The sequence below is a fragment of the Leptodactylus fuscus genome, chromosome 2, assembly GCF_031893055.1.
Source record: "Leptodactylus fuscus isolate aLepFus1 chromosome 2, aLepFus1.hap2, whole genome shotgun sequence".
Classification (NCBI taxonomy): Eukaryota; Metazoa; Chordata; class Amphibia; order Anura; family Leptodactylidae; genus Leptodactylus; species Leptodactylus fuscus.
Genome location: NC_134266.1, coordinates 248,929,074 through 248,955,429, shown reverse-complemented (window position 1 = coordinate 248,955,429; position 26,356 = coordinate 248,929,074). Strand labels below are relative to the sequence as shown.

Here is a 26,356-nt window from a genome sequence, read left to right as displayed (position 1 = left end):
TTTACTTATTTCTGGGGAAATCCCTATCTTAAAGGGGCTCTATCAGCAAAATGATGCTGTATGAGCCCCACATATGCGTGAATAGCCTTTACAAAGGCTATTCAGGCACCACTAAAGTTATATTAAACTAGACCACTGTTTCAAAATAAAACCCTAAAAAAGAATATGTTAATCTTATCTATTGTGCACGGTGGGCGGGCATTCAGGGTCCGACGTCATCTTCAGCCACGCCTCCTCTTCCAGCGATGTCCTCGGGTCCCGTCTTCCTCCGGAGCATGCGAACTGCCATTCATAAAAAATGGCTCGAGTGCATGCGCAGTAGCATGCTGCTACTACTACTGCGCATGCACCTGCGCCATTTTTTATAAATGGCAGTTTGCAAGCGCCGGAGGAAGACGGGACCCGAGGACATCGCTGGAATAAACCGTGCCCACTGTGCACAATAGATAACATTAACACATTCTTTTTTAGGGTTTTATTTTAAAACGGTGGTGTAGTTTAATATAACTTTAGCGGTGACTGAATAGCCTTATTAAAGGCTATTCACGCATATGTGGACCTCATACAGCATAATTTTGCTGATAGAGCCCCTTTAAGGATATGGCTACGTTCACACAAACTGTATTTCCAGGTAGTGAATCCAGAACCCCATTTCCTACACGATGTGACATGATAGTGTATGTGAGGAGATGCAGCTTCATAACTCGCCCACTAGAGGGCAGTGCGTACAGAGACGGCGCTAGGACCGTGCGTGACGTCACATCGGCTTCCTCCATGAACCAACCTCTATAGAAATTTCAGGAGGGAGAAACGAAAGTGTATTGTGCCGGGGACGTCCCCTCCAGGCTGGGGAGCGGCTGCCGCCCTATAGAGGACTCCTGGTAGAAGCGGCTGCCGCCATAGAGCTCTCCTTCTCCATTATGTCTCCGCCGGACATATGCGCTCTCTGCAAATCGGAAGAAACCAATGGAATCACCGGGGAAATGCTGCAGACGCCGGACCGGAGCGTAGTGGCGCACTACAACTGCATGGTGAGACCGGGGGGAGGGGGCTCTGCACAGCTGTGTGGTGTCATGTCACATATCTGCTATTCTGCCATATACATTAGGTATACACACCATTACCCTATAGCTGATTACACTCAGTAGGACATGTCACATATCTGCTATTCTGCCATATACATTAGGTATACACACCATTACCCTATAGCTGATGACACTCAGTAGGACATGTCACATATCTGCTGTTCTTCCATATACACAGGGATCCACATCATTACCCTATAGCTGATGACACTCAGTAGGACATGTCACATATCTGCTGTTCTGCCATATACACAGGGATCCACACCATTACCCTATAGCTGATGACACTCAGTAGGACATGTCACATATCTGCTATTCTGCCATATACATTAGGTATCCACACCATTACCTCATAGCCGATGACACTCAGTAGAACATGCACTTTCTTATAAGATGTCAGCTCTCTGCCCAGGAGCCTCAGTGTCTCTACATGAAGGTTATGTTCAGTAAGTGTAGCGTCACGCCATAGAAGACTGAGAACTGTGCTAGCAATCTTAGGGTATGTTCACACGGCGCGATTTGCATTCTGATGCCGCTGCAGTGCCGTGCATACCGCTCCGGATTAGGACCAAATAATGGGCTAATCAGGAGGGAGACTCGATCCACAGAGTCCGCCACCGAATCAGTGGCAAGAAGAGTCATCTTGCTTCTTTTTTCCACTACTAGCTACCAGAAAAAATAAGCGCGCACTCCCATTGAAGTCAGTGAGAGCCCTTTTGGGCAGCAGATTTTGAGGCAGATTCCGTGTCAAAATCTGCTGCCAAAAAAACAGCCCTTAGGGCCGTGATGGCGAATTTATGGCACAGGTACCAGAGGTGGCACTCAGAGCCCTTTCTTTGGGAACCCATCTGTGGAGCAGAATATATTGTGTGGGGGACACTGTGGAGCAGATTGTAGTGTGTGGGGGCCACTGCGGAGCAGATTGGACTGTGTGGGGGCCACTGTGGAGTAGAAGCCCCATTCGTATGACCATATTTTGCTGGTCTGTAACTGTGTGCAATTGTGGACCCGCCAGCCACTGTGAGGCTCATGACTACTGATGGGATGAAGGCTGATATTTGGGTGTAGACTTGTCAGCACTGGTGTTTCAGTCTTGACCTCCAGGGTGCAAACTGGAGAGGCACCTAATTCATTAAACAGGTTGTCTAGATATTGGAAAAGTCACAGAAGAGACCCAGAAAGGGGTAACTTAAAAAACAACAACAAAAAAATCATTCTCTCTTGCCTCAGCGCACCATTGTTTTAGATAAGTAGATCTTCAAAATTGAGTAAAAAGCGGACACTCCCAGAAGATATGTTACAATTAGAGATGAGCGAACAGTGTTCTATCGAACACATGTTCGATCGGATATCAGGGTGTTCGCCATGTTCGAATCGAATCGAACACCGCGTGGTAAAGTGCGCCAAAATTCGATTCCCCTCCCACCTTCCCTGGCGCCTTTTTTGCACCAATAACAGCGCAGGGGAGGTGGGACAGGAACTACGACACTGGGGGCATTGAAAAAAATTGGAAAAAGTCATTGGCTGCCGAAATCAGGTGACCTCCATTTTAGACGAATAGTGGATTTCAAATCCGGGTCATATGAGAATGTGAACTTTGTGACTATGAGACAGGGATAGCTGTACAGGCAGGGATAGCTAGGGATAACCTTTATTTAGGGGGAATGTTATTAAAAATAACTTTTTGGGGCTCTATCGGGTGTGTAATTGTGATTTTTGTGAGATAAACTTTTTCCCATAGGGATGCATTGGCCAGCGCTGATTGGCCGAATTCCGTACTCTGGCCAATCAGTGCTGGCCAATGCATTCTATTAGCTTGATGAAGCAGAGTGTGCACAAGGGTTCAAGCGCACCCTCGGCTCTGATGTAGCAGAGCCGAGGCTGCACAAGGGTTCAAGCGCACCCTCGGCTCTGATGTAGGAGAGCCGAGGGTGCACTTGAACCCTTGTGCACCCTCGGCTCTGCTACATCAGAGCCGAGGGTGCGCTTGAACCCTTGTGCACCCTCGGCTCTGCTACATCAGAGCCGAGGGTGCGCTTGAACCCTTGTGCACACTCTGCTTCATCAAGCTAATAGAATGCATTGGCCAGCGCTGATTGGCCAATGCATTCTATTAGCCCGATGAAGTAGAGCTGAATGTGTGTGCTAAGCACACACATTCAGCTCTACTTCATCGGGCTAATAGAATGCATTGGCCAGCGCTGATTGGCCAGAGTACGGAATTCGGCCAATCAGCGCTGGCTCTGCTGGAGGAGGCGGAGTCTAAGATCGCTCCACACCAGTCTCCATTCAGGTCCGACCTTAGACTCCGCCTCCTCCAGCAGAGCCAGCGCTGATTGGCCGAATTCCGTACTCTGGCCAATCAGCACTGGCTAATGCATTGTATTGGCGTGATGAAGCAGTGCTGAATGTGTGTGCTTAGCACACACATTCAGCTCTACTTCATCGGGCTAATAGAATGCATTGGCCAATCAGCGCTGGCCAATGCATTCTATTAGCGTGAACTGAGTTTGCACAGGGGTTCTAGTGCACCCTCGGCTCTGCTACATCAGATTGCTACATCTGATGTAGCAGTGCCGAGTGTGCATCAGATGTGTAGTTGAGCAAAACTGACTCAGCACTGCTAAGTCTCTGCATTCGCATAGGAATGCATTGGCCAGCCTTCGGCCAATCAGCGCTGGCTCTGCCGGAGGAGGCGGAGTCTAAGGTCGGACCTGAATGGAGACTGGTGTGGAGCGATCTTAGACTCCGCCTCCTCCAGCAGAGCCAGCGCTGATTGGTCGAGTTCCGTACTCTGGCCAATCAGCACTGGCCAATGCATTTCTATGGGGAAAAGTTAGCTTGCGAAAATCGCAAACTGACAGGGATTTCCATGAAATAAAGTGACTTTTATGCCCCCAGACATGCTTCCCCTGCTGTCCCAGTGTCATTCCAGGGTGTTGGTATCATTTCCTGGGGTGTCATAGTGGACTTGGTGACCCTCCAGACACGAATTTGGGTTTCCCCCTTAACGAGTTTATGTTCCCCATAGACTATAATGGGGTTCGAAACCCATTCGAACACTCGAACAGTGAGCGGCTGTTCGAATCGAATTTCGAACCTCAAACATTTTAGTGTTCGCTCATCTCTAGTTACAATGTCACAGCTTGGCCGTATCCTCTCCAATATTTTGATACATAGATACATTCTCAACAATTTATAAGGAGTGTTATATCTGCAAAACAATGTCTATATAATTTTGTTTCATGGTCGTTGTCGCAAGAAGTTCTCAGCACAGTCTTAGGGCTAGTTCACACGGGGGCAAAGAGGCTGATTTTGACATCGGATTCCGCTTCTTTCCCTTATGGAGCCCTATGTGAACAGCTAGCTTTTTTTTCTGCTAGAAAATTCAGAGAGCTGCAGGTGTGATGAGAGTGACATTGCATCTCCAGTTCCCGGCGCACGCAGGGACGCAGTGGTGAGGTGGAGCTGTCCGCTTCTGCCTCAGCAGTGTATTCAACTCATCTGCGTCCTCTCTGAACGCAGATGAGTTGAATCCAGGAAATAAGTTCCACCGACCAGGACAGGACCTAGAATCCATCCTGGCATACCTGCTTTTCAGAAAGTGTGTACAAAATTGCAAATTTTTGTGTCAAATTTCGGATCAAATGTATAATAAATGCTCCTCTTGGACTTCTGCTGCAGATCTTTATGTTATGATTTACAATATGCACATCATTTAAAGTATGAAAATACCATATTGTTGCCTGCAAATACGTTTTGGATTATACTGCATTTCATTCTGAGAAACTGATGCATGTTATATCATCTAGACTAAGTTATAATAAGTGTGAAATATCTGGTTGCTCTATAAGGGCGCCCACCAGCAACTGCACATTTGTCTCATTAGAACCCGACTTTGTATTCAACTGTATTGGCACTCAATGGAGGTAAGTGTTAGGCGAAATTAACAAGACAGGATTGGACCGGATGTGTCTAAAATGGTACTACTATTATTATACCCTGGGATCTCTTCATACTACAGAGTAGAATAAGCAGAGGCAGGTGAGCAAAGATAACAACCTGTGTTGCTCACCTCCCCTGGGCTTCGGCACCTCCTCTATTTGCCTTTTCTGGCTTCCTGGGTGATATCAGGGACCACTGAGGTTTGTGATTTGGCCTCAGTGGTCACATAAGTCCTGTCAACATAAGGACACAGAGGCAAGCCCCTGCGTAAGTAGTTTGTGGATGGTGAAGCCAAAAATTTTGTGTTCAGTCGAACCTGAAAGTTTTAGAAAATTTATGTCAAGAACCCGTTCGGTTAAAGAGGTTGTCCCATCTCAAGGATCCTATCTATACTGGTAGCTTATGTAAAATGAAGGCTTTTCCAAAATATATTGCTTTAGAAATTCTGCTTTGTTTGCCTGCTATGTGAACTTATTCCTCCCATTATTTACACAGCGTTGCTATAACCACGGACCTGTGAGATAGGACAAGTGACGTCACTCGCTGCTCTTGCTGACAGGACAATACTTCAGCTAAATACAGTTTGCTTATAATGCCCGGTCTGTTATCTCTCTATGTAAACACACAGATAACAGAGTCCATCCTGTACAAGCATCTGCATATTATCTGATCTGTATAAGTATTGTGAGACTTCTCTGGCCAGTCTAGCAAGAGGGAGGAGGAGAAATACAGGAAGTGAGCAGAAGACACTGCAGGCAGACCGGTCAAAGACTGAGCTGGGAGAACCCCTTTAACCTCATATATGTGCCATTATGGTTTTGCTCTGTGACTGGACCTCTGTGCACTTTGGCGCAAAGTGGGGGACCCGACCTTTCTGAACATCCCAGGGCCCATGTTCGCCTTACTCTGGCCATGTGTATCCCCTCTCTGCTTAAGGACCAAGTGTGTAGTGTCTCTGCAGTGCTATAATCTGCATATTACTGAAGTGTTTTTTGTTTTTTTTTTATTTCAGCTGTATTCCCCTATGGTAATATCGAGAGAATCACAAGATGAAGGATTTGAATTTGATATTGAATCTGTGCTGGCTGAAATCGAGAGAGGACGAAAACTGGTGAGTCCATTTACATTTCACTGCAATGAATGACCTCTACAGATGTATTGGAAGAAACTGAAGCAATGAAAAACACAGCAGAGTCTCCTGAAGGCTGAAGCCCCACGTTGCAAAAACTGTTTCTGCCATGGCAAATATCTCTGTGTACTACAGTCCCTGCAAAGTGGATGGGAATCTGGCTAATCCCATCCACACATTGCAGGAAAAAAAAACAAAATGCAAAAACTGTGTTTTCCCATTTACTGCAGCAGCTTTTGATTCTCAGGGGCTGCAGAAACAGTTTCTGTGTGGGGTAAGGGTGTCAGACTCCCATATATCAGATACCACTGCTTCTGTCATATGTAACACTTGTTTTTATTTGCAGAGGTGCAATTATTGTAGGAAACAGGGAGCGACGTCCGGTTGTGATGTCAAGTCTTGCAGAAGAACATACCATTTGCCATGTTTAATACAAGCGAACGGCTCTGTTCCTAAAGATAGATATGTGTAAGTTACCTTTTTTTTTCTTCCTCCAAATGCATATACAATATCATGGGTTAATGGTTCCTTTATACGTGTGAGCGCAATCTGCGTATACTCACGTGGACAAAATTGTTTGTACCCCTTGTTTAATGAAAGAAAAACCCACAATGGTCACAGAAATAACCTGAATCTGACCAAAGTAATAATAAATAAAAATTCTTGGTATTTGGTATTCCCCCGAACGGAATACCAAACGCAATTGCAAACGCTGTGCAGTAAAAGCACACGCACCCCATAGACTATAATGGGGCCCATGTGCTTGCCGCGAGATCTCCGCACTGAACATGCGGACAGGAAAATAGTTCACAATCTACTTTCCTGTCCGCATGATTCGTGCGGGCAGCGCGCGGAAAACACACGGACCCCATTATAGTCTATGGGGTCCGTGTGCTTTTACTGCACAGCGTTTGCAATTGCGTTTGGTATTCCGTTCAGGGGAATACCAAATACCGCCAGAAAACTGACAGCGCGTTGAATTTAGCACCCTGTTAGGGCTTGTTCACACGGAGTAAACGCAGCACGCAATTTGCCGCGTTTACGCCGCAATTTTGACGGTGCATGTTTGCGGCCGCGTAAACGCGCGTTAACGCAACCGCAAACATGTGCCGTCAAAATCGTGGCGCAAACGTCCCGTAAACGCGGCACATTGCGTGCCGCGTTTACTCCGTGTGAACAATCTCTTAGCTTTGCTGGTATGCATCCGTCTGCTGCAGATATCGGTGCCGTTAGTTTCGGCACCAATATCCCTTCACTGTCAGAAGGTTGTTCCTCACATGATACTAGGCTGTAAGCCCTACCCTTCTGACTATGCCATAGGATGTAAAGGGTCCTCTTTATGTTAGTAAAGCTGCCCATATATGTCAAAGAACTCTTATCTTGCTCAGCATTATAGGCCTTTGTCTTTAGCATGGTGCACATTACGCTTGACCGCTCTAGCTCCTGTACTGAAGATAAGTCTATGACAGCACAAGACTCTGTCTCTTACTTGTAGTTATGAGCTTTGACTGTTTAGCAGCAGAATCTCCTTATCCAGTAATTGAGGTTAGATTCACACTACTGTTAATGTCCATTGCTCTCATCCGTCACATGAGTGCAACTGACATTAAATGACAGATGCAGATGGAGCCTCCCCGTCTGTCTGCACTTACGTTATTGTAAAAAATAAACATGGTGGAACCTTATTCCTTGATGTTTGTTGTTTTTCTGACAGTCTTGCATGCAGGAGTTTTTCTTCCATTACAAAAGTAAACCAACATGGCAGAAGACTGTGTCCGTCATGTTATTTACATTAGAGCCAATGGGCAAGAAAGCCAATGTATGGGCAAGGAAGAAGACTTAGCGAGACTGCGCAAAGGACTTTTTTTTTTTTTTTTCTCCACCGCTTTAAGTTTCAAAACTATGACCGCCCACATGCCCGGCCCCGCCCACAGAAGGCCTGTCCAAGCCCCGCCCACAAGAAGTGGGTAGTAGATCTTGTGCCTTGGTCAGTTTATAAAGTAGCTCACATGCTGAAAAAGTGTGAACACCCCTGGTCTAAGGCCCCATACACACAGTAGAGTCCATTCAACAGAGTCTGTATTAAGTGCACTTGGACCATACCATATGCCGCTGTACAAGTTTATAGGATTCAATATGAATAAAGCTAGACTTCCTGACTCCATATATAGTTGGACACATATAAAACTGCCACCGGCTTTTGAGGCCGTATCCGCCTCAAAATCCTGACCAAAAAGACGGCTCCTATTGAAATCAATGGGAGCCGGTTAGGGCTTTTTTCCAGGAGTCGGTTTGTTCCGGCTCCCGTAAAAAGAAGCGACATGCTCATTTTTCAGGCCGATGCACCTCACGATTTGGCCTGAAGACACTCCCTCCTGACTAGGCTCATTCATTGGGCCTAATCCGGAGCAGAGTGCGCGACTGGATGGCGGTGCAGTGCACCAGTATGTAGTCACTGCTACCTGTATTTTGGACTGGAACCTGAGGCGGAGACCAAAAAACCCTGTGTGAACTTACCCTTACAGCACATGTCCCAGAAACTCTGTGTAGGCTCCAAATCTGGGCAAGTCTCTTCACAGGTTGATATTGCCAGAGCTCTAATGCACATGGTCCTAAAGCAGACTATACATTTGTTTTGCAGTGTATATTGTGTTGAGCATACAAAAAGGAAAGCTGATAAAGGTAAGTTTCTTGTTGCATTTTTTTTTCATGTGTTTACTGTCCGTTTGTGTATTTTTTTAGTTATAAGGGGTTTTTTCAGACCATGTGAAATATTTTTGACTGATATCTCCCAACATATGTTACAAACATATGGGGGGAAGCAGCACAAACGATCTTAGAGGGATTCTGCCTTACAATGCTCATTGAAATGTATGGGAAGCAGAAAAAACGCTAGCCTTTGTAAGTCTGAACCCCTCTGAAAATAGTGTTTTGGTTTTTTTTGGTTTTTTTTTAATGTTGGGCTTTGGCCTTTGTCACATATAGTACCTGATTATGTCCTGAACATTGTGTTATGTTTTTATATTTTTGCAGGCTCTGAGGGCTTTAAGGTAAAGTATTTAATATATAAATTATTACATTATAGACGACTTGGTTTGTGGGTTTTTCTTGCATATAAGTGTTTTATTTACAAAGTAATAGTTTGTGACCCCCCAAAAATGATACGAAGATTTGTGAGCGTTGGATTTGTTATTAATACAAATGTGATTATCCCCAACTTTTTTTTTTCCCTTTATTAGAGAGGCAGGAAGAGAAAAAGGTGGCTAAAATCGGTTGGTAATCCAAGGTAATATTGCGGTTTAGTTATAGAATATCTCCAGGTACAGACTGTTCAGAAATGAATGGTCATGGTGAATATGATACACTTTGTAATATATCTTATATAAGAAATGTTTCCTTTTCCGTTTATCAAGCTAAATTACTTTTTACTTATTAGTCCATGGGGAACGGAGGAGGAGAAACCGTGAGCCCCAAAATTATGTTGTTTGTACGCTAGAGGACCCAAGATGTTGTTTAATGGGCGCCCAGTGGGAACGCATAGTGGGCCCGCGATGAAGAAGGGGGTCTGTAGGTGGGGGAATGGGCAAGGCAGGCCGGGGGCGCACGGGGAGAAGTGGAAGGGGCCTAGGCGAAGGAGGGCTGGGGTGTGGACAGAAAAGGGCAGAGGCAAGGGGGAGAAGGGGGGCCGGGGGCAAGTGGTAGGTGGACAGGTGTACAATGCGGTGGTGCACAGCGCCGATCAGACACAACAGCACTTGGCTCACTATACGCGGCTCAGCACCACCGCCAACCCGCAGATGAAGTTGCGGGGAGATGCTAGTACAGTAATATATTACAAGAAAGAACTCATACAAGCTCAGAATAGCAGATAGAAAAGATGCAAAGAGTCATAGCAACTTAAAAAGAAAGACTTCAGGATCATTTAGTTCTCTGTGCGGAGTGATCTTCGCTCAGCCTGACACGCGGTTGGGAGGAAGAATAAAGGCAATACGTCAATTAATGGCCCCCTTCCTCTATAGAGACCTGTGTGTGAGCAGAATAGCTGCACAATTCTATGTAGTCAGATTGATAAGGAGAAAGAAAGCGGCCTAGTAAGTGGAAACAAAGTTCCTTAAGGCTCCGTTCTCACAGAGTAACGCGCCGCTCATTCTGACACGTAAACACGTTTCAGAGTGAGCGCTGTAAAACAGAATCCCATTGATTTCAATGGGTGCCGTCTTATGCACGCTACACATTGAAATCAATGGGAGGCTTTTTAATTCATTGATTTCAATGTGTAGCGTGCGTAAGACGGCACCCATTGAAGTCAATGGGATTCTGTTTTACAGCACTCACTCTGACACGTGTTTACTAGAGATGAGCGAACAGCACGCTCCCATAGAAATGAATGGAAGCGGCCGGCACGCGTGGGGTTAAGCGGCGGCCGCCGGCAAAGTCTGCGTGCCAGGTGCTTCCATTCATTTCTATGGGAGCGTTTACGTGTCAGAATCAGTGGCGTGTTACTCCGTGGGAACGGAGCCTAATAAGGTATATTACAAAGTTTCTTATATTCACCTGTACTATTCATTTATGAAAAGTTGTCACATAACTGGAAGTATGCTTTAAGTGTGATTGTAAGGATTTCTTAATACTTCTAAGGCTCTGTTCACAACATTTGTCCTATAGCTACAGAAAGCTCCTTGCTGTATAATTTCTCGAGAACCTGCTATGTAAATCTTCTATAGATCCACCAGTTCTTCCTGTGATGATAAAAGACAGATACAATGCCTGGCTATACTGAAAAATAACTTAACCCACATCATTAAAGGGGGAGTTTCGGCCCCAATTTGATTTTTCATATTGATGACCTAGTCACAGGATAGGTCGGTAGTTTGTGATCTGTGGAGATCCTAGACCTGAACCCTGCACAGATCAGCTGTCCCAGCAGCCTCCAGGTACCCAAAACTGCTAGTGGATGGGGAGCTCATGAAGTGCTTCTTCAACTAAGGCCCCGTTGACACGGGGTGTGGTATGGCGTATTTTGGTCAGAATAGGGCCAAAATGCGCCTGCCACAACTGTCGCAGCTTCCGACAGTCGCGGCTTCCCGCTTCATAGTAGGCTGAAATGAATGGGTCTAGTCCGGAGGGTGCTGCTGCGAGGTGGATGCCGGGGCTGAATCAGCCGCAGAATCTGCCTGAAGAAAGGGCAACATGCCACTCACGGAAAAAGTAAGCTAGCGGTCTATATAAACCTCTATTGTGAGGGGGCGGATTATGATGTGGATTCAGCGCCAAAATCCACCCCCTCTTGCCCCGTGTGAACGAACCCTAATAGGAGCGTCTGCAGTTTCCCGGGACCGCCGCAATACAGTGGACGTGGCTGTTGTGCTGCTTCTATTACTTAAATAAGATCAGTTCTGCATGTGCCTTTCACGACTTCTAGCACTCAGAGATGCTGATCTGTGTGGGGTCTGGGTATTTGACGACATAAATCACACAGGTCATCAGTATGAAAAATCAGTTTGGGGCCAGTTTAGCCCGCTTAATACCGACTGATGCCTTATGGTGCTCACAACATTGTCCCAGAGGTTTTATTTTACATATGCATGACACATTTATTCCCCAGTAGAAATCCAGGATAACCACTGTTGCCTCAAACCCCTTATTTTAGGGGCTTGGGACAGTGAGCAGCCTAGATGAAATTATTTCTAAAATGTTTTCCTCCACAGTTCTAAAGACCTTATAAAGCCCTTAGCTTCCCCTTCCTGCTACCCTTTGTTCACATCTCCGTTCGGGAAGTCTGCATGAGGACCCCCCGAACGGACTACTGAACACAACTGCAAGCGGTGAGCTGTGAAAGCACACGAACCCAATAGACTATAATGGGGTCCGTGTGCTTGCCGCACGCTGCCTGCACGAATCATGCGGACAGGAAATTAAATTGTGAACTACTTTCCTGCCCGCATGATCCATGCGGCGATCTGGCGGCAAGCACATGGACCCCATTATAGTCTATGGGGTCCGTGTGCTCTCACTGGCACACCGCTTGCAGTTGCATTCGGTATTCCATTCGGGGGGTCCTCATGTGGACTCCCCTGGATGGAATACAAACACAGATGTGAACAAGGCCTAAATTGTTGGTCATGTTTAGATTTCTTTGCTTGTACCGATATTCACTTGGAGGAATTTGCAGCTGATCTTGAGACAAATTCTATCTCCAAATCGTCCCCAAGATCTGGCCGGATTCTGCATCCCAGTATTTTCAATGGGAAGCAGAGGTGGGCACTTCTTTTTTTCAGGACACTGCTTGATCTTGTTATGGATTCCAAAGCTGATTCAGCCCCAGATCCCGCCAGACTGCTGCTGATTATCGCCATTGTGTCTTAGGTGAATCAGCAAGTAAATCTGTGGTGGAAAAGCCAAAGCTTTAGTTTAACTTTCCGCTGCAAGTTACACAGGGCTGGAATTTGGAGAGGAATCAAAGATGATAGACTTTTTCACATAACATTGTGTGAACAGGGCCTTATGGTTCGCATTGAATGTAAAATCTAGTTACAGTGATTGTATTATGTTACAGGAAGAATGATATAAAGAAGCCGCACTATAAGAATGGTGAGATGTGTTCTAATGATTTGTTTTTATTCCATTGGGGGATTGTAATGTTAACAATAAACGGCCTCTCATAAGCTTATTACGCTGATAAATCCTTGGCCCCAATCTGAGCACCTCTGTGATTGTATAATCAGGGGAAATTTTTATTCCAGTCCAGACTAATGGGCAGGAGACATTAAGTGGACACCATGTAGGAAGGTGACGCTTAAGATCAATATTGGGGTGATGGGCCAATCTAGTCCTTGAGTGGTAAGCTTGATTAAGACAGGGACATTTTAGCTGATAGCCCCATTTTAGAGTTCACAAGTAGAGATGAGCGATAGAAATGAATGGAAACACTTGTGTCACCGGCCGGCCGCCAGCAAAGTCAGCGTCACAGGTGCTTCCATTCATTTCTATGGGAGCGTGCTGTTCGGATCAGCTGATCCGAACAGTGTTCGCTCATCTCTATTCACAAGTAAGCAGGGCCGCCATCAGGAATTTTGGGGCCCCATACAGCCTAAGTGTCTGGGCCCCCCCCCCTCCCCTGCCATTTTTGCTTTGCGCGCCGCGGGAAATTTAGCCCCACCCACTGTTATGTTGACTCCGCCCACTCATTAATTTTCCATTTGCCCGCACACTGTATAATCCTCCTACAGTCACCCGTAAATTATATGTCCCCCTCCGTCTCTCCCCTAGCTTCATATACACCCTTCATCTGCCCCCAGATTCATGTCCCCTCCATCTCTGCCCCCAGATTCATGTCCCCTCCATCTCTGCCCCCAGATTCATGTCCCCACATTTCTGCCCACAGATTCATGTCCCTCCATCTCCATACCTCCCAACTTTTGAAGAACTAAAAGAGGGACAAAATGTGTGGCACGCTTAGCGCGCCGCAGCAAATTTAGCCCCGCCCACTTTTGCATTGACTCCACCCACTCGTTAATTTTTCATGTGCCCGCACACAGTATAATCCTCCTACAGTCACCCGTAAATTATATGTCCCCCCTCTCTCTCCCCCAGTTTCATATACACCCTTCATCTGCCCCCAGTTTCATGTCCCCCTTCCATCTCTGCCCCTAGATTCATGTCCCCACATCTCTGCCCCCAGTTTCATGTCCCCTCCATCTCTGCCCCCAGATTCATGTCCCTCCATCTCTGCCCCCAGATTCATGTCCTCTCCATCTCTGCCCCCAGATTCATGTCCCCACAGTGTCATGCCGTCCCCTCCTTCATCTGCCCCAGTGTCATTCCGTCCTCTCTTTCATCTGCCCCCAGATTCATGATGTCCCCACAGTGTCATGCCGTCCTCTCTTTCATCTGCCCCCAGATTCACGTTCCACCTCCACATTAAACTTACCTTCTCCTCCGCTCCCTCGCCGCTCTCTGCACGTCTCTCTCGCTGACACATGCGGCTGAAGCGAGGAGCTGACACAGGTCAGCTCCTCGCTTTGCCGCTGCCACCTGTCTCGCTGACACATATGCGGCTGAAGCGAGGAGCTGACCTGTGTCAGCTCCTCACTTCGCCGCTGCCGCCTCTCTCGCTGACACATATGCGGCTGAGCCGGGTTCCGGCTCAGCCGCATATGTGTCACGGAGAGAGGCGGCAGCGGCGAAGTGAGGAGCTGACACAGGTCATCTCCTCGCTTCAGCCGCATATGTGTCAGCGAGACAGGTGGCAGCGGCAAAGCGAGGAGCTGACCTGTGTCAGCTCCTCGCTTCAGCCGCGTATGTGCTCAACTCAGATCTGCGTCCTCTGGACGCAGATCTGAGTTGAAACAGGACATACAATGACTCCTGCCGGCGCCAGGGGGCCGGGGCCCCCCCCATTTTAAAATTTGGCCGGGCCCCTGACGCCAGTAGCAGTAGTACTGGCCTATCGGCGGCCCTGCAAGTAAGGGTGGGTTCCCATCAGCGCCGATTTCCATCTTCTGGCAGACAGTGTCCGGCCGTGAGCGCCTAAAGTCCTGCATGTCCGACTTTGTGTCTGGTTAAAAAAAAACGGATTTGCCATGGAGAGCACAAAACACTCACTGGCGCTCACGGCCGGACACTTTTCAAACCCATTTAAATGAACGGGTTTGAAAAATGACTGCGTGTTTCCGTCTCCAGTCCAGTTGTGGGCAGGAAACAGAAACCTGCAAAACGGAGATCCCGGGCGCAGATGTAAACCCGCCCTAAACATGATGTTCTTTCAGGCAGATAGGCTGCTACTTTGATCTAATCCAGTGAAATGAACTTTTTGTGTTGTAGATATAATTTATGTAATTTTATCAGAAATAGGATGGTTTTTCTAATATACATTTGCATCTAAAATTCACATGTAAGCAGAGGCTGCATAAAACAATGTTAAAATAATGCACGTGCAAACTACTGCTATCTCTAACTATCCTGGATCCCCTGTATAAAATCACAACTTATACTGTAAATTATACACACACATAACGTTATACAACCTTTTAATCAAAGTACACAAAGTGATCATAAATTGAATCAAAGTTTGCAGCTAAAATACTTTCTCCAGCAGATCTCTTCCTATGGAACCAAAATAAACTGTCTAAGGCTGTATTCACACAGAGTAACGCCAGCCGTTTTTTGTGTGCTTTTTGCACATAGCGCCGCGTTAACGCCGCGCTATTTAGCGGTGGCGTTGCCTGGCATATACGCGGCGTTAACGCAGCGCTATGTGCAAAAAGCACACAAAAAATGGCTGGCGTTACTCTGTGTGAATACAGCCTAAAACTGCAAGTCGTGTCTGTTGTGTCTGTGCGTTCTAAAGGTAGTTACATTTTATTTAATAAGGCTGGAGGAGGCAAAAAAAACCCCAAACATATTCTCTTGTCCCCGGTTCTCCGATGTCCTCCCACTGTGGTCCGGGACTGCTGCTTAGCTGTCATCTTGCAGTGGAATTCCTCACCGGTTGAGAAATCCTTGTCCCTTCCACTTAAGCTGCTGATTGGCCTCAGCAGTCATAGGAAGGGACACAGGACGCCACAGGTAGAGCCTCTGATTGGCCTCAGCGGTCACGTGCAGCGCAGACTTTCGCCAGGAGAAATCAACGGACCTGCAGGAATGGACCATGATTGTTTTGTTTGTTTGTTTTTTTTCCTCATTTCCCCTGGCCTAATTTAAAAAGAAATATATATAAAATTTTAGCCTGGCCAACCCCTTGAAGCAATGTGCTAGACAAATTTTGCATGCAAATCAAAATGGGGATTATACATGTACTAGCCTCTGCCCGCGACATTGTCTGCGTGTTGTTGGCTTAGATGATCTGCCTATGTTCAGCAAATTGCTGCCGTTGATGGTTTGCCTGTTCCAGCATTTCGGCAGCTCTCAAGCTGTCCTGCTGTTGAACTTGTTCCTCGCGCCATGCCTGTGATTGTTCCGACATCTCAGCAGCTCGCAGGGAAGCCATATAATGAGCGTGTTGTTGGCATCAGTGATCTCCCTCAGCTCCGCTTGAGGAGAGCTCTGTGACTTCTGGCTACCTTTATAGCTGTTGTTGTTTTAGAATTTTGCGACAAATTAGATTTTCTTTTTCCCGGCATGTTTAAAATTAGCAAACTGCCAATTTGGATTAAATGTGTTTTCCCATCCAGTGTGTCAGCATGTTTCCTGGAGCAGATCAGATAATATGCAAATGCTTGTACACAATGGACTGAGAGTTAGCTGAGTGTTTACATAGCGAGATAACAGACCTGGCTTTATCAGAAGCTGAGATAAGCTGCTGCAAGAGCAGTGTAATATAGTATGTGAACATAAATTCATAACAGTCGTGAGGCCATGTCATTTACCAGGATAACTTTCATATTTATAATATTAGTAGGATATAATTTCTTGTCCTCCCTGTATGAACATTGATGAACATCCTTGATGTAAGGCTGCATTCACATCTGCGCCATAGTGGCCACCCAAAATCAGGATCTAGGAGGCAATAAATTATCCAGCTATGCAGGAAGGATAATGTGATAAGTAGCTGCTGTCTGATTCATAAGGGGTAAAGGTGATCACATAACCAAAAGTTCATGTTTCCCCTCTCCCTGATTTAACATACTACGGTAACCATACTAAATGCAAGTCTGTGCATTGCCCATTTCACCCTACACTTACTCAGATCTGTTTTGACTAGCTATAAAATATTGCAAATCTGGTGACAGTGTAGCCCATGAAACCATAAGTAGCAAGGATGTATTAGATATATTGTTGGCAATGGACATCCTTGTCAGGGAAAGGTGTAAATCCTGTGCGTTTGCCTGCTTTGTATCCAATATGGTTACTAGATCTAGGTTTGAAGCCCTAATAATTGCCCTTTACTTGTACCCAAGTTTCATAATGTGGTGAAGGTTTGCACCTATGTGTTACTTTGACGCTGGAATACTTGCACAGCATGTCATTCATGTTAGTCCTGTACTACCTTGTCTGTTTTTCTCTGACCTCTGATCTGTCATACAGTATAGGTATCATTTGGCATATAATGAGAATACATGGAAGTCTTGCTGGATAAGGTATTTGTAGACACATTGGTGCAGTCCAGCTTCCAAAAACGATCTGCAAATACAACATAAAATGCTCAGTTTCCTTGTGCAGCCTTTTCTTGGCTATATTTTACTTGAAACTCCTTGTATAACTGATTTTTGCTGCTAATGGGGGGGGGGGAGTGGGAGGGGGCTGAGCTTCAACAAAACCACAGCATCATGTGACCTCAAATGTGGGACTGATTTATTACCTGTGATTTCATTGCAGGGGAGAGTGAGGACGGGAGGGGTACACAGAGAGTGAAGCAGGTAGATGCATTATGGGAAATGTAGTTTGTTCACAAGTTCGCTGCATGTAAATAACAGGGATACAAGGAGTCTCAAGTAAAATATAGCCAAGAAAAGGCTAAGTGCATATCTTAGGACAATGGTTCTCAACCTTTTGATCTGAGGTACCCCCTCCAAAGTAGTGATTATATTACCAATTTTAGGCTCTTTTTGTAGCCCGTCATTCAGCTATGTCAGATTGGATGGGAAGAATAGCACAGTATGAAGCACTAGTCTCACCATCAAGGGGATGGTCATCACAATGCTACTGTGACAGACTCCAATATTATCCAAATGTATTTTGTTTTCGGCACAGCCATACGCTCACCAAATGGGTGGCTGTGCCTCTAAGTATGCCATAGGGTCAGCGATCCTGCAATCCCTGCAGACGCTGACTCCGTACTTCATTGCGGCAGCACACACTGTCACCAATAACAGTGGGTGCGCAGGCACGATACGGCAACGACCGGCGCGTGCGCACTCATCACTACCAAGGCCGGCGACTCGCGCGCACATTAGCAGGCGCGCGGTGTCCCGGAGCCTGGGTGCACATGCGTGCGGCAAGCTGGGCCGACGCATGCGCTCTCTGTAGTGCTGGACGCCGCTCACACGTGTGGCTGACCACGCATGCGCCCGAAAAAGGCGCCGAAACAGTCACTGCCACCAATGTTATTTAAAGGGCTAGACTTGGTCGGCTGGATCAAGCATCCAGCTCGACACTAGTCATAAGGTAAGACCTTTGTTTTTCCAGTAATTGTTCTATTGGCACTTTATCTTGTATAGACCATACTTTAACTGAAGCCGGTTATTGTAAGACTCTTTGCACCTGTCAGTTACCTTCACAAATATCTTGTTTGATATGAATCCCTCACATGTACTATTTGGTTTGGCAACATGCTGATTTTAGTACAAATGTAGTAGATTGATATCATGTCAGCTCTACACTGTAGTAGCAATACGCCTTGTAACACATCTTTCGGGCAAAGCACATTTGGATGCCTTTTTAGACACAGAGGTGTTTTGTATATATACTTTTTATTATGTTTTACTGGTTTGCTTATTGCTGCTTTTCCCCTCTTTTGGGGCTATTGTTCTTATTTTTCGTTTAGTCTATACACTTGAAAAAGGGCGGTTAGCCCGAAACGCGTTGTGTGTACTTTTCCTAAATAAAGTGAGTTTTCAAGAGAACAACGGATTGAGCGCGGTGATCCTCGGTTTGTCCGGTCCATTTTCGCCAGACTCCAATATTAGGCACTGGGGTCTGTGGAGGAAGGAGGGTGTTTGGGGTGTGATGTCCACCACAATAAAATCCATAATAGTGCCCTCACTTGTAGTATAATGGCCCCCTCATTGCCCAATATAATGGCTCCTTCAGTGCCCCCACATACAGTATAACACTTTACAGTGTGTACCCCTAGAAGGTGTGGCATATACCCCTTTTGGTACACGTATGAGAACCACTGTCTTAGGATATCCTAAGTGAGTTTGTCTAACCCCATATTAATAAATACAGAAAACTTTGTATATGATTAGACTATTATTTAATGTTTTTCAGGCGGCATAGTGGATGGAAAAACAAATGACCAGTCTGAAGCCAGCTTCATGTTACCCATTCATTCAACTATTTCAGTGGACAGCATTGAGGTCAGTCATTATATAGTATGTTGGAGTTATTGTCTGTTCTCAATGGCAACCAGATGACTTCTGTAATACAGACAACAGTTATGTCATTAAAGGGACTACCCAACAGTAACAATAAAATAATCATGTGTCATTGCTTCTAAATGATTGGACTTACGAATCTACTTAATTTCTCAAAGGTCCACGGATTTCTTACTCTTCCCTCTGGTCTTGACACCTCTACTATTTCTAATAGCGAAGCCCACGCTCTTTTCTGTCTATGCATTGGCCTCAGCTATTGAAGTGAGAAAGTTCACTAGTCCCTTTCACTCACTCCCTGTGCTGGTCACCTGCCAATACAGAACACTTTCTCAGGGCTGGCCCCATGGGACAGAAACTACGTGATTTGCCCGCAACGGAAATGCCACGGGGAGAATTGCAGTGTTTTACCGTACAGGCAAAGTGGATGGGATTCTAGCGAATCCCATGCCCACTTTGTGGTAAAAACTGCCGTGCGGACAAGCCACGATTTCCAAAAGCGATGCAGTTTTGGAAATCGCAGCATGTCAATTATATTTACGGAAACGCCGGTGGTTTCCCCATAGGTATAATACCTGGATATTTGCTCTATGCAGACATAGAAGTGAGTTCTGCGTTACACTTCCCCAATTGTGACTGCAAGTGGCCTGGAGCTATCTAATAAATAATGGGCACCTGAACATGGTATATAGAGATAGACAACTCCTTTAGGGTTTGACATCACAATTTTTATATCTGTGTAATGGCTGCAAAACATCCATCCCTTTACATAGAGATGAGTATATACTATCTATTTGTGTTCTTGTCTTTTTTTTGCATCTGTTAAATGGATATGCTAAACCAATGGTAAAAAAAAAATTACGTGCTTGGAGCCTTAAACTATTTACTGCAGCTTTGCAAAACTGATTTTGCATACAAACAGAGCACATTATTATTCTTCCCTTAGTATCCATTGCTACTGTTTGCTTAAAAAAAAAAATAGAGCAAAAACTGCTGACTGTGCAGAACACCTCAGTATGGAAAGTGCAAATGTTCGTAAATCCATTCTGTGCGTACAACTGGATGTAACAATGAGATATCTTATATTTATAGGATGTGCTCCCGTCAACATCTGGAAATATGTAAGTTTATGCAGGTCCTACATACATCAAATGTGTAAGATAATTGTGTAAACAGTTGAATATTCTTCGGCTGAGACCTCACATTGTGGAAAAGCTGTGTTGTTTGTTTGGTTTGTTTTTTTTTTTTTGTTTGGTTGCAGATTTTTGAGCCAAACTCAAGTGACTTATAAAGAAATGGGAACTATAAAGGAAGCCCACCCCCTATCAAACCATCAGTTCCCCCACAATCACATTGTAGGGTCCGAGGGGTTGCTATTGTAGACAAGAGGTCAATTAAAGGCCTCCTGGCTGCCCTTCCCTTTAATACATAGGAAACCTATGTGCAATGTACAGAAGTATTGCAAGACCTTGTAAAGGGGATCAAGAGACCCCAGGTTTAAAAAAAAAAAAAAAAAAAAAAAAAAAAAAAATATGAATGAATTTTGGAATGCAGAGATGGATAATATGAAACCTTGCCGAACCTTTCTGCCTAAACTACCCTGTGTCCTTGAAGGCTTATGGCATTGCATACACTTCTCATATATTACATGTAGTCTGTTTGCGTAAATCATCGGTGAATTGATACAGCCCAAAATGGCCAAAAGTGACCGGCCACTTGAGCAAATACAGCAGCTAAATAATCTGAGCTGAGAGAAGCCATTATAGTCTTTGTGTGTCTTATATTGTGAAAAGAAAAATCCCATAATGACATAGTTATATTGACAAATATCATATTAATTGCTTTCTGTCCAGCTCAGGATCAAGGATCCGTAGGGGAACAAGGATCTATTCAGAATCAAGCTCAGAAGAGAGTGATTCAATACTGAATCCAAAAGTGACCCAGACGTTCTCGCTTAGTGAGTATTCTCTCTTATGTTTGTTTTCTGGTGATAGATTTTGTGGCTTTGGTGAGACTTGGTGTAGGGATGAGACTACATACTGAAATGGGAACGGTTAAACTGTGGGCAACTGGAGGGGGACTTTAAACCCAGGTGGGTAGCTGGAGGAGGACATTAAACTGGGGTAGCTGGAAAGGGACGTTAATGTCTACCCTCTAGTTTCCCCCAGTTTAACGTCCCCCCTCCATTTGCCCCCATGGTTTAATGTCGCCCTCCGCTTACCCCAATTTAATATCCCCCACAAGCTAACCCACAGTTTAATGTCCCCCTTTAGTTGCCCTCCGTTTAAACTGGGGCAGCCGGAGGGGGACATTAAACTGTGGGTGCACCAGGAGAGAGACTTTGTACATTGGGGTCAATTTGAGGAGAACATCATAACGTGGGGGCATATAGTATTAGGGTGATCGTGTGAGAATCATAAAGAGAAATGGATTGAAATGGGTGGAGTCAATGTAGAAGTAGGTGGAGCTCAATTTGTCACAGCGTGCTACGCAGGCCTCATGTTTTGTCCCTCTTTCTGTCCTTTGAAAGTTGGTGTGTGTGTGTGTGTGTGTATGTGTATATATATATATATATATATATATTTATATATATAATTTATTTATTTTTTGTAAATTGAGGTTTATGTACACGGACCACTATCAATTTGCTGATGTGAAAAACGTGATCTGAATAGAGCCTAATCTGTATGTACATCAGGTTTTTTTCCCTCTTAAAATGTCCTACACCAGAAGGAGAAACCATTAGCCACTACTTACCAAAAATAAATCTACTTGCGTGAATTCAGCTTTACTGGTCTGAGCTAGGTTTTACACGTGACGCCCAATACATGGACTATGTTACCTCCTGCAGAAAATGGCACGTTCATCATTTTATATGTAATATATATATTTTTCTTTAATAAAGGAGGATTTCCAAAAAGAAAACCTAAATATAGTTCAAGCAGAAAACCTAATGAGAAGGTATGACTATTTTAGCGCTTGATGATGATGATAATTATTATATTACTATATTAATATTTCTATTCTACTACAATACTGCAGCATTTTGTTTTTAAACAGCGCAACATAGTCATCAAAGTAGGTTCAAAATACGTTATTGCTTATGCTATGACCCATATCTACGCCTGAAAGAGGGACATCTGAGTGTGATGTGGCAAATTTACCTATAATTAGCCACCCCTCTAATCCCCCTTTTGGTTCTGCCCAGTCCCTTACTGTCCCCCAAACTATAATGTCCCTTCTTTATGTTTTAATGCTTTTATTTAAAAACGGGAGCGGGGTTTAATATAACATTTATGGTGCCTGAATAGCCTTATTAGAGGCTATTCACGCATATGTGGGGCTCTATTAGTATAATTTTGCTGATCGAGCCCCTTTAAGGTCTTTGAAAAATGACAATTTTGTGTTTACTTTTTAGGAGAGGCATTTTAAGGACATAAATGTACAGCACAATGGAATTAATGATGATTTGAAAATAAAAAATAATTAAAAAAATAATTTATTACTTATAGTTTGGGGTAAACATTTGTGAAACAAATTCATATTTTTCCTCCTTTTTCTATCATGCTGTTCAGAAAACATCAAAAGTAAGTTTGTAAATCTGTACTGAAATTCCTATTTTCCAGTGTACCGAAAACTGATTTTACTTGCAGCCTTATGCAAATGAACAATTGCTCAAATGTTTTCTCTTCTTGTAATGACAGCTTGATGAGGTTCTCAAGACTTTCTCATCAGAGGACAAGGCAGCTTTATCGCAAATGTATTCTGAGCTTGGCGGTAAGTAGAAACATTTGCCCAAAAGTTTTCAACCATGTACATGAAAATGTTTCACAAGTTTCTGAGCCATCATAATAGGTTGAAGCATCTTTGTTAATCAAAGCAATGGATGAAGGTGCTGCACGCGCTCCCCTTCCACTAGCAACTTCTGAATACAAGGATAGCTGATCTGTGAGGGCTTTTTTAATTTTATATTAAAGGGATTCTACCATCAAAACCTTTTTTTGTGGATAAGACGTCGGAATAGTCTTTAGAAAGGCTATTTGTCTCTTACCGTTAGACGTGGTCTCCGCTGCGCCGTTCCTTAGAAATACCGCTTGCACAGTATTGTTAGCGGCCATTTTCCTGTGGCCTGTGCGCCTGCGCAGTCTGCTCTGCTCAAGGCCTGAGGCCTAGAAGTTACGAGCCTGTGCCGGAAAAAGACGCTGAAGATGATGCTGCGGACGAAGAAGGAGGCGTCGCTGGAGACCCTTCTCTGGCCGCGGTGGGGACACCCTCATTGCTGTTTGAGCTCTGGGGTCTGCCCCCATCGCTGTGAGAGAACTCATTTGCATACCGGTAAAAACCGGTATTTCTAAGGAATGGCGCATCGGAGACCACGTCTTCCACAGAATTTTTTTTCCAGCTTCCCAGACTGGATACTTTCTTTACTACTTGCTTTACTTATTGAGAAATCCATATTGTGGTTTGTGGCCTAGATTAAATGTCAGACCTTTTAGTATGTTTAGCGTTCTGCAAACTCCTTTGTTTTCATTTCAGGGTCACAGCAGAGCCTAACTATAGAAATGGCTGAAGTCCAGGACAATACAAATGTAAGTTTTGTGGGTTCATGAATTACAAAAGCAAACATAACATTAAAGCGGACCTAAGCTTTCAAACAACCTTTGATATTTGGCAGAATTTGTGACATTGATATATGTTGCAATATACCAACACATTTTGTTTATCAGCGACCTGTCCCTCTTGTTCCTACCACTGCTTCTTACTGGAGTACAGGTGTACAGTAATTCACAGAAGCTGTATTTATATGTTTGACATTATAAAACATAGTACTGTGCTTTTGGTGTCATGTGAAACACGAGATTCTCATCTTTCATATGACACCAAGGACTCTGTGTATATGAAAGCAAGATCGATCTCCAATCTTGGTGTCATGTGAAAGGTGACAGTCTTATCTTTTCGTTTAACATACAGTTCTACTGCCATGTAGCGGCCTTTAATTGGAACAGAAACATACCTTTGTGGTCTCAAACCAATGAAGTAATTTAAATAGAATTATCTTTTTGTGAATCTGAAATTGACTTGTAAGTGCATCAGGGATTGGACCGGATTTGGCTGAAGACGACCGTGATGCAGGCCGAGGCTATCAACTACAGCTAAAAGGGAACCATTGGGATCCAATTCAAGAGCAGAATGAGAACGTTTGCAACTGTCTGTAGGCAAATCTGGCCCTGATATGTGCAAAAAAATAAAATAAAATTTGAGCTTTGTGTCTCACTAATTTAGGGGTATAGTTGGTGTGGGGTATCACAGGCCCAGTCCACTTTGATATGAGTTTTTATAGAAGTGTGAAGTTGAGGTTTTTTGTTTTTTTTTTGTGTGTGTGCGCGTATAGTTTTTCTTTTATTCAGTAATTTTATTTATTTATTTATTATGCTTACTTGTATAGCGCCATCATATTCCGCAGCGCTTTACACACATTCAGTCACTGTCCTATATAGGGCTCACAATATAAATTCCCTATCAGTATGTCTATGTTGTGTGGGAGGAATCCCACACAAACACGAGGAGAACATACAAACTCCTTGCAGATGTTGTCCTTGGCAGGATTCAAACCCGGGACTCCAGTGCTGCAATGCTAACCACTGAGCCACCGTGCTGCCCAGTAAGACCTACTTCTGTACTTAAGTGCTTTAGTCAAGGGGCCGGCTCACATGTTGCTTTTTTTTTTTCTTTTAGGATATAAAGACTAAACAATTTGTGCTGAATGGCGTTGTCTCTGATACATCAACATGTTCAGACACTTCTGACAAGACTCCAGAGAGACTGCCTGACATTGTCCTCGGTAATCCCTAAAGATGCTCTACAAAATATAAACATGTTAGCTCAGACGATGAGGAAATACCAAGCAACAGATGAAAAAACAGTAGTTTTCTAGGTTTTTTTTTTTTTTTAGACTGCAGCATTGAAGAAAGATCACACTTTAGTAGACTTGATACAGTTTATGGGATTGCGCAGTCATCTGAATTTTCTAATAGTATGATATTAGGCTGCCCACGTTGCAAATATAATCTATTATAGCGCCATTGACATGAACATTGTTCACAGCTGCAATAGAATCATTACACGGAGCTATTCCCATGAATGACTTTTTTTTTTTTTTATGGTTGGTTAGATAATAGTAGTCGGCCACAAAACCAGATTGTACAGATGTCAGTAAATCTGAAGGAAAAGATAGAACGGCAAGATGTTCCTTACATTATTCTTAATGTACAACCAGATAAGGACCTTGAAGCGCCAGGAACTCCGGAGATGATGCCTGCAGGGTGTCCTGAGACAGAACCGGAATCAGCTGTTGGCACTCCACTTACCACCAAGGAAGAAGGGAACAAGGCAGAAGGGTCTACCGAAGTCAATAGACAAATCCTTCCTACAGCAAATTGTAGAAATGTAACAATGGAGGATGAAGAAGGGCAGACCAAAGGAAGTATCTGTAATATTGTCAGCCAACAGCAGATAACAGCTATCTCAAGAAAACTCGCTACAGGTATGCAACATGATGGTCCAGTTGTAAGTTTCATTCCTATGACTACATTCAAGACCGGTGTTCGTTCGTTCGTTCATTCATTCATTCATTCATTCATTTTGAACTGTCTCAGGTTGGATGTCAGTGTTAGACATTGGTGCCATTGCCATTTTCATATTCGTTTTCTGAAAACGTACAGTGGCTTCTCCATACAGGCTGGTGATGGAGCTCATTCCCTTTCACCATACTGTCCAATTCATTGTACACACAGACATCGGCTCATCTCTAGGAGTGGCTGGACCTGGTATTGCAACAGAATTCCAACTGATCGAAAGGGACTGAGTTACAGCACCAGGCCCAGCTGCCCATCCATATAATATATGAGGTTTTTTGGCTATTGGAGTGCCACAGACCACTTTTTTTTTTTTTTCATCATGGAGGTCCCATCCTAAGGGTGAAAAATGGCATCCATTGCTCGATAAATTTCAGAGCAGGAGACGGAAAGCTGCAGGACTCTTTCAAACCCATTCATTTGAATGGGTTTGAAAGATGTCCGGCCGTGAGCGCCGGTGAGTGTTTTATGTGCTCCGCCGCGAAACCGTTTTTTTTTTTTTTTTTAAACTGGACACAGAGTCGGACA

General features: G+C 44.4%; 1 protein-coding gene across 1 annotated transcript in view; it reads left to right on the top strand.

Annotated features, from left to right (window-relative positions):
- The first annotated feature begins 859 nt into the window (after nt 1-859).
- The window catches only part of LOC142195906 (uncharacterized), a 36,686-nt gene continuing 11,189 nt past the window's right edge, over nt 860-26,356 (top strand). Inside the window, exons 1-15 of the mRNA XM_075266010.1 lie at nt 860-1,031; nt 6,043-6,141; nt 6,506-6,627; nt 8,801-8,841; nt 9,193-9,209; nt 9,399-9,445; nt 12,716-12,750; nt 19,090-19,178; nt 20,286-20,314; nt 21,047-21,150; nt 22,099-22,154; nt 22,898-22,970; nt 23,730-23,782; nt 24,930-25,035; nt 25,471-25,737. Coding sequence (XP_075122111.1) covers nt 921-1,031; nt 6,043-6,141; nt 6,506-6,627; nt 8,801-8,841; nt 9,193-9,209; nt 9,399-9,445; nt 12,716-12,750; nt 19,090-19,178; nt 20,286-20,314; nt 21,047-21,150; nt 22,099-22,154; nt 22,898-22,970; nt 23,730-23,782; nt 24,930-25,035; nt 25,471-25,737 — 1,249 coding nt within the window. The 5' untranslated portion in view covers nt 860-920. The remainder of the gene's footprint in view (nt 1,032-6,042; nt 6,142-6,505; nt 6,628-8,800; nt 8,842-9,192; nt 9,210-9,398; nt 9,446-12,715; nt 12,751-19,089; nt 19,179-20,285; nt 20,315-21,046; nt 21,151-22,098; nt 22,155-22,897; nt 22,971-23,729; nt 23,783-24,929; nt 25,036-25,470; nt 25,738-26,356) is intronic.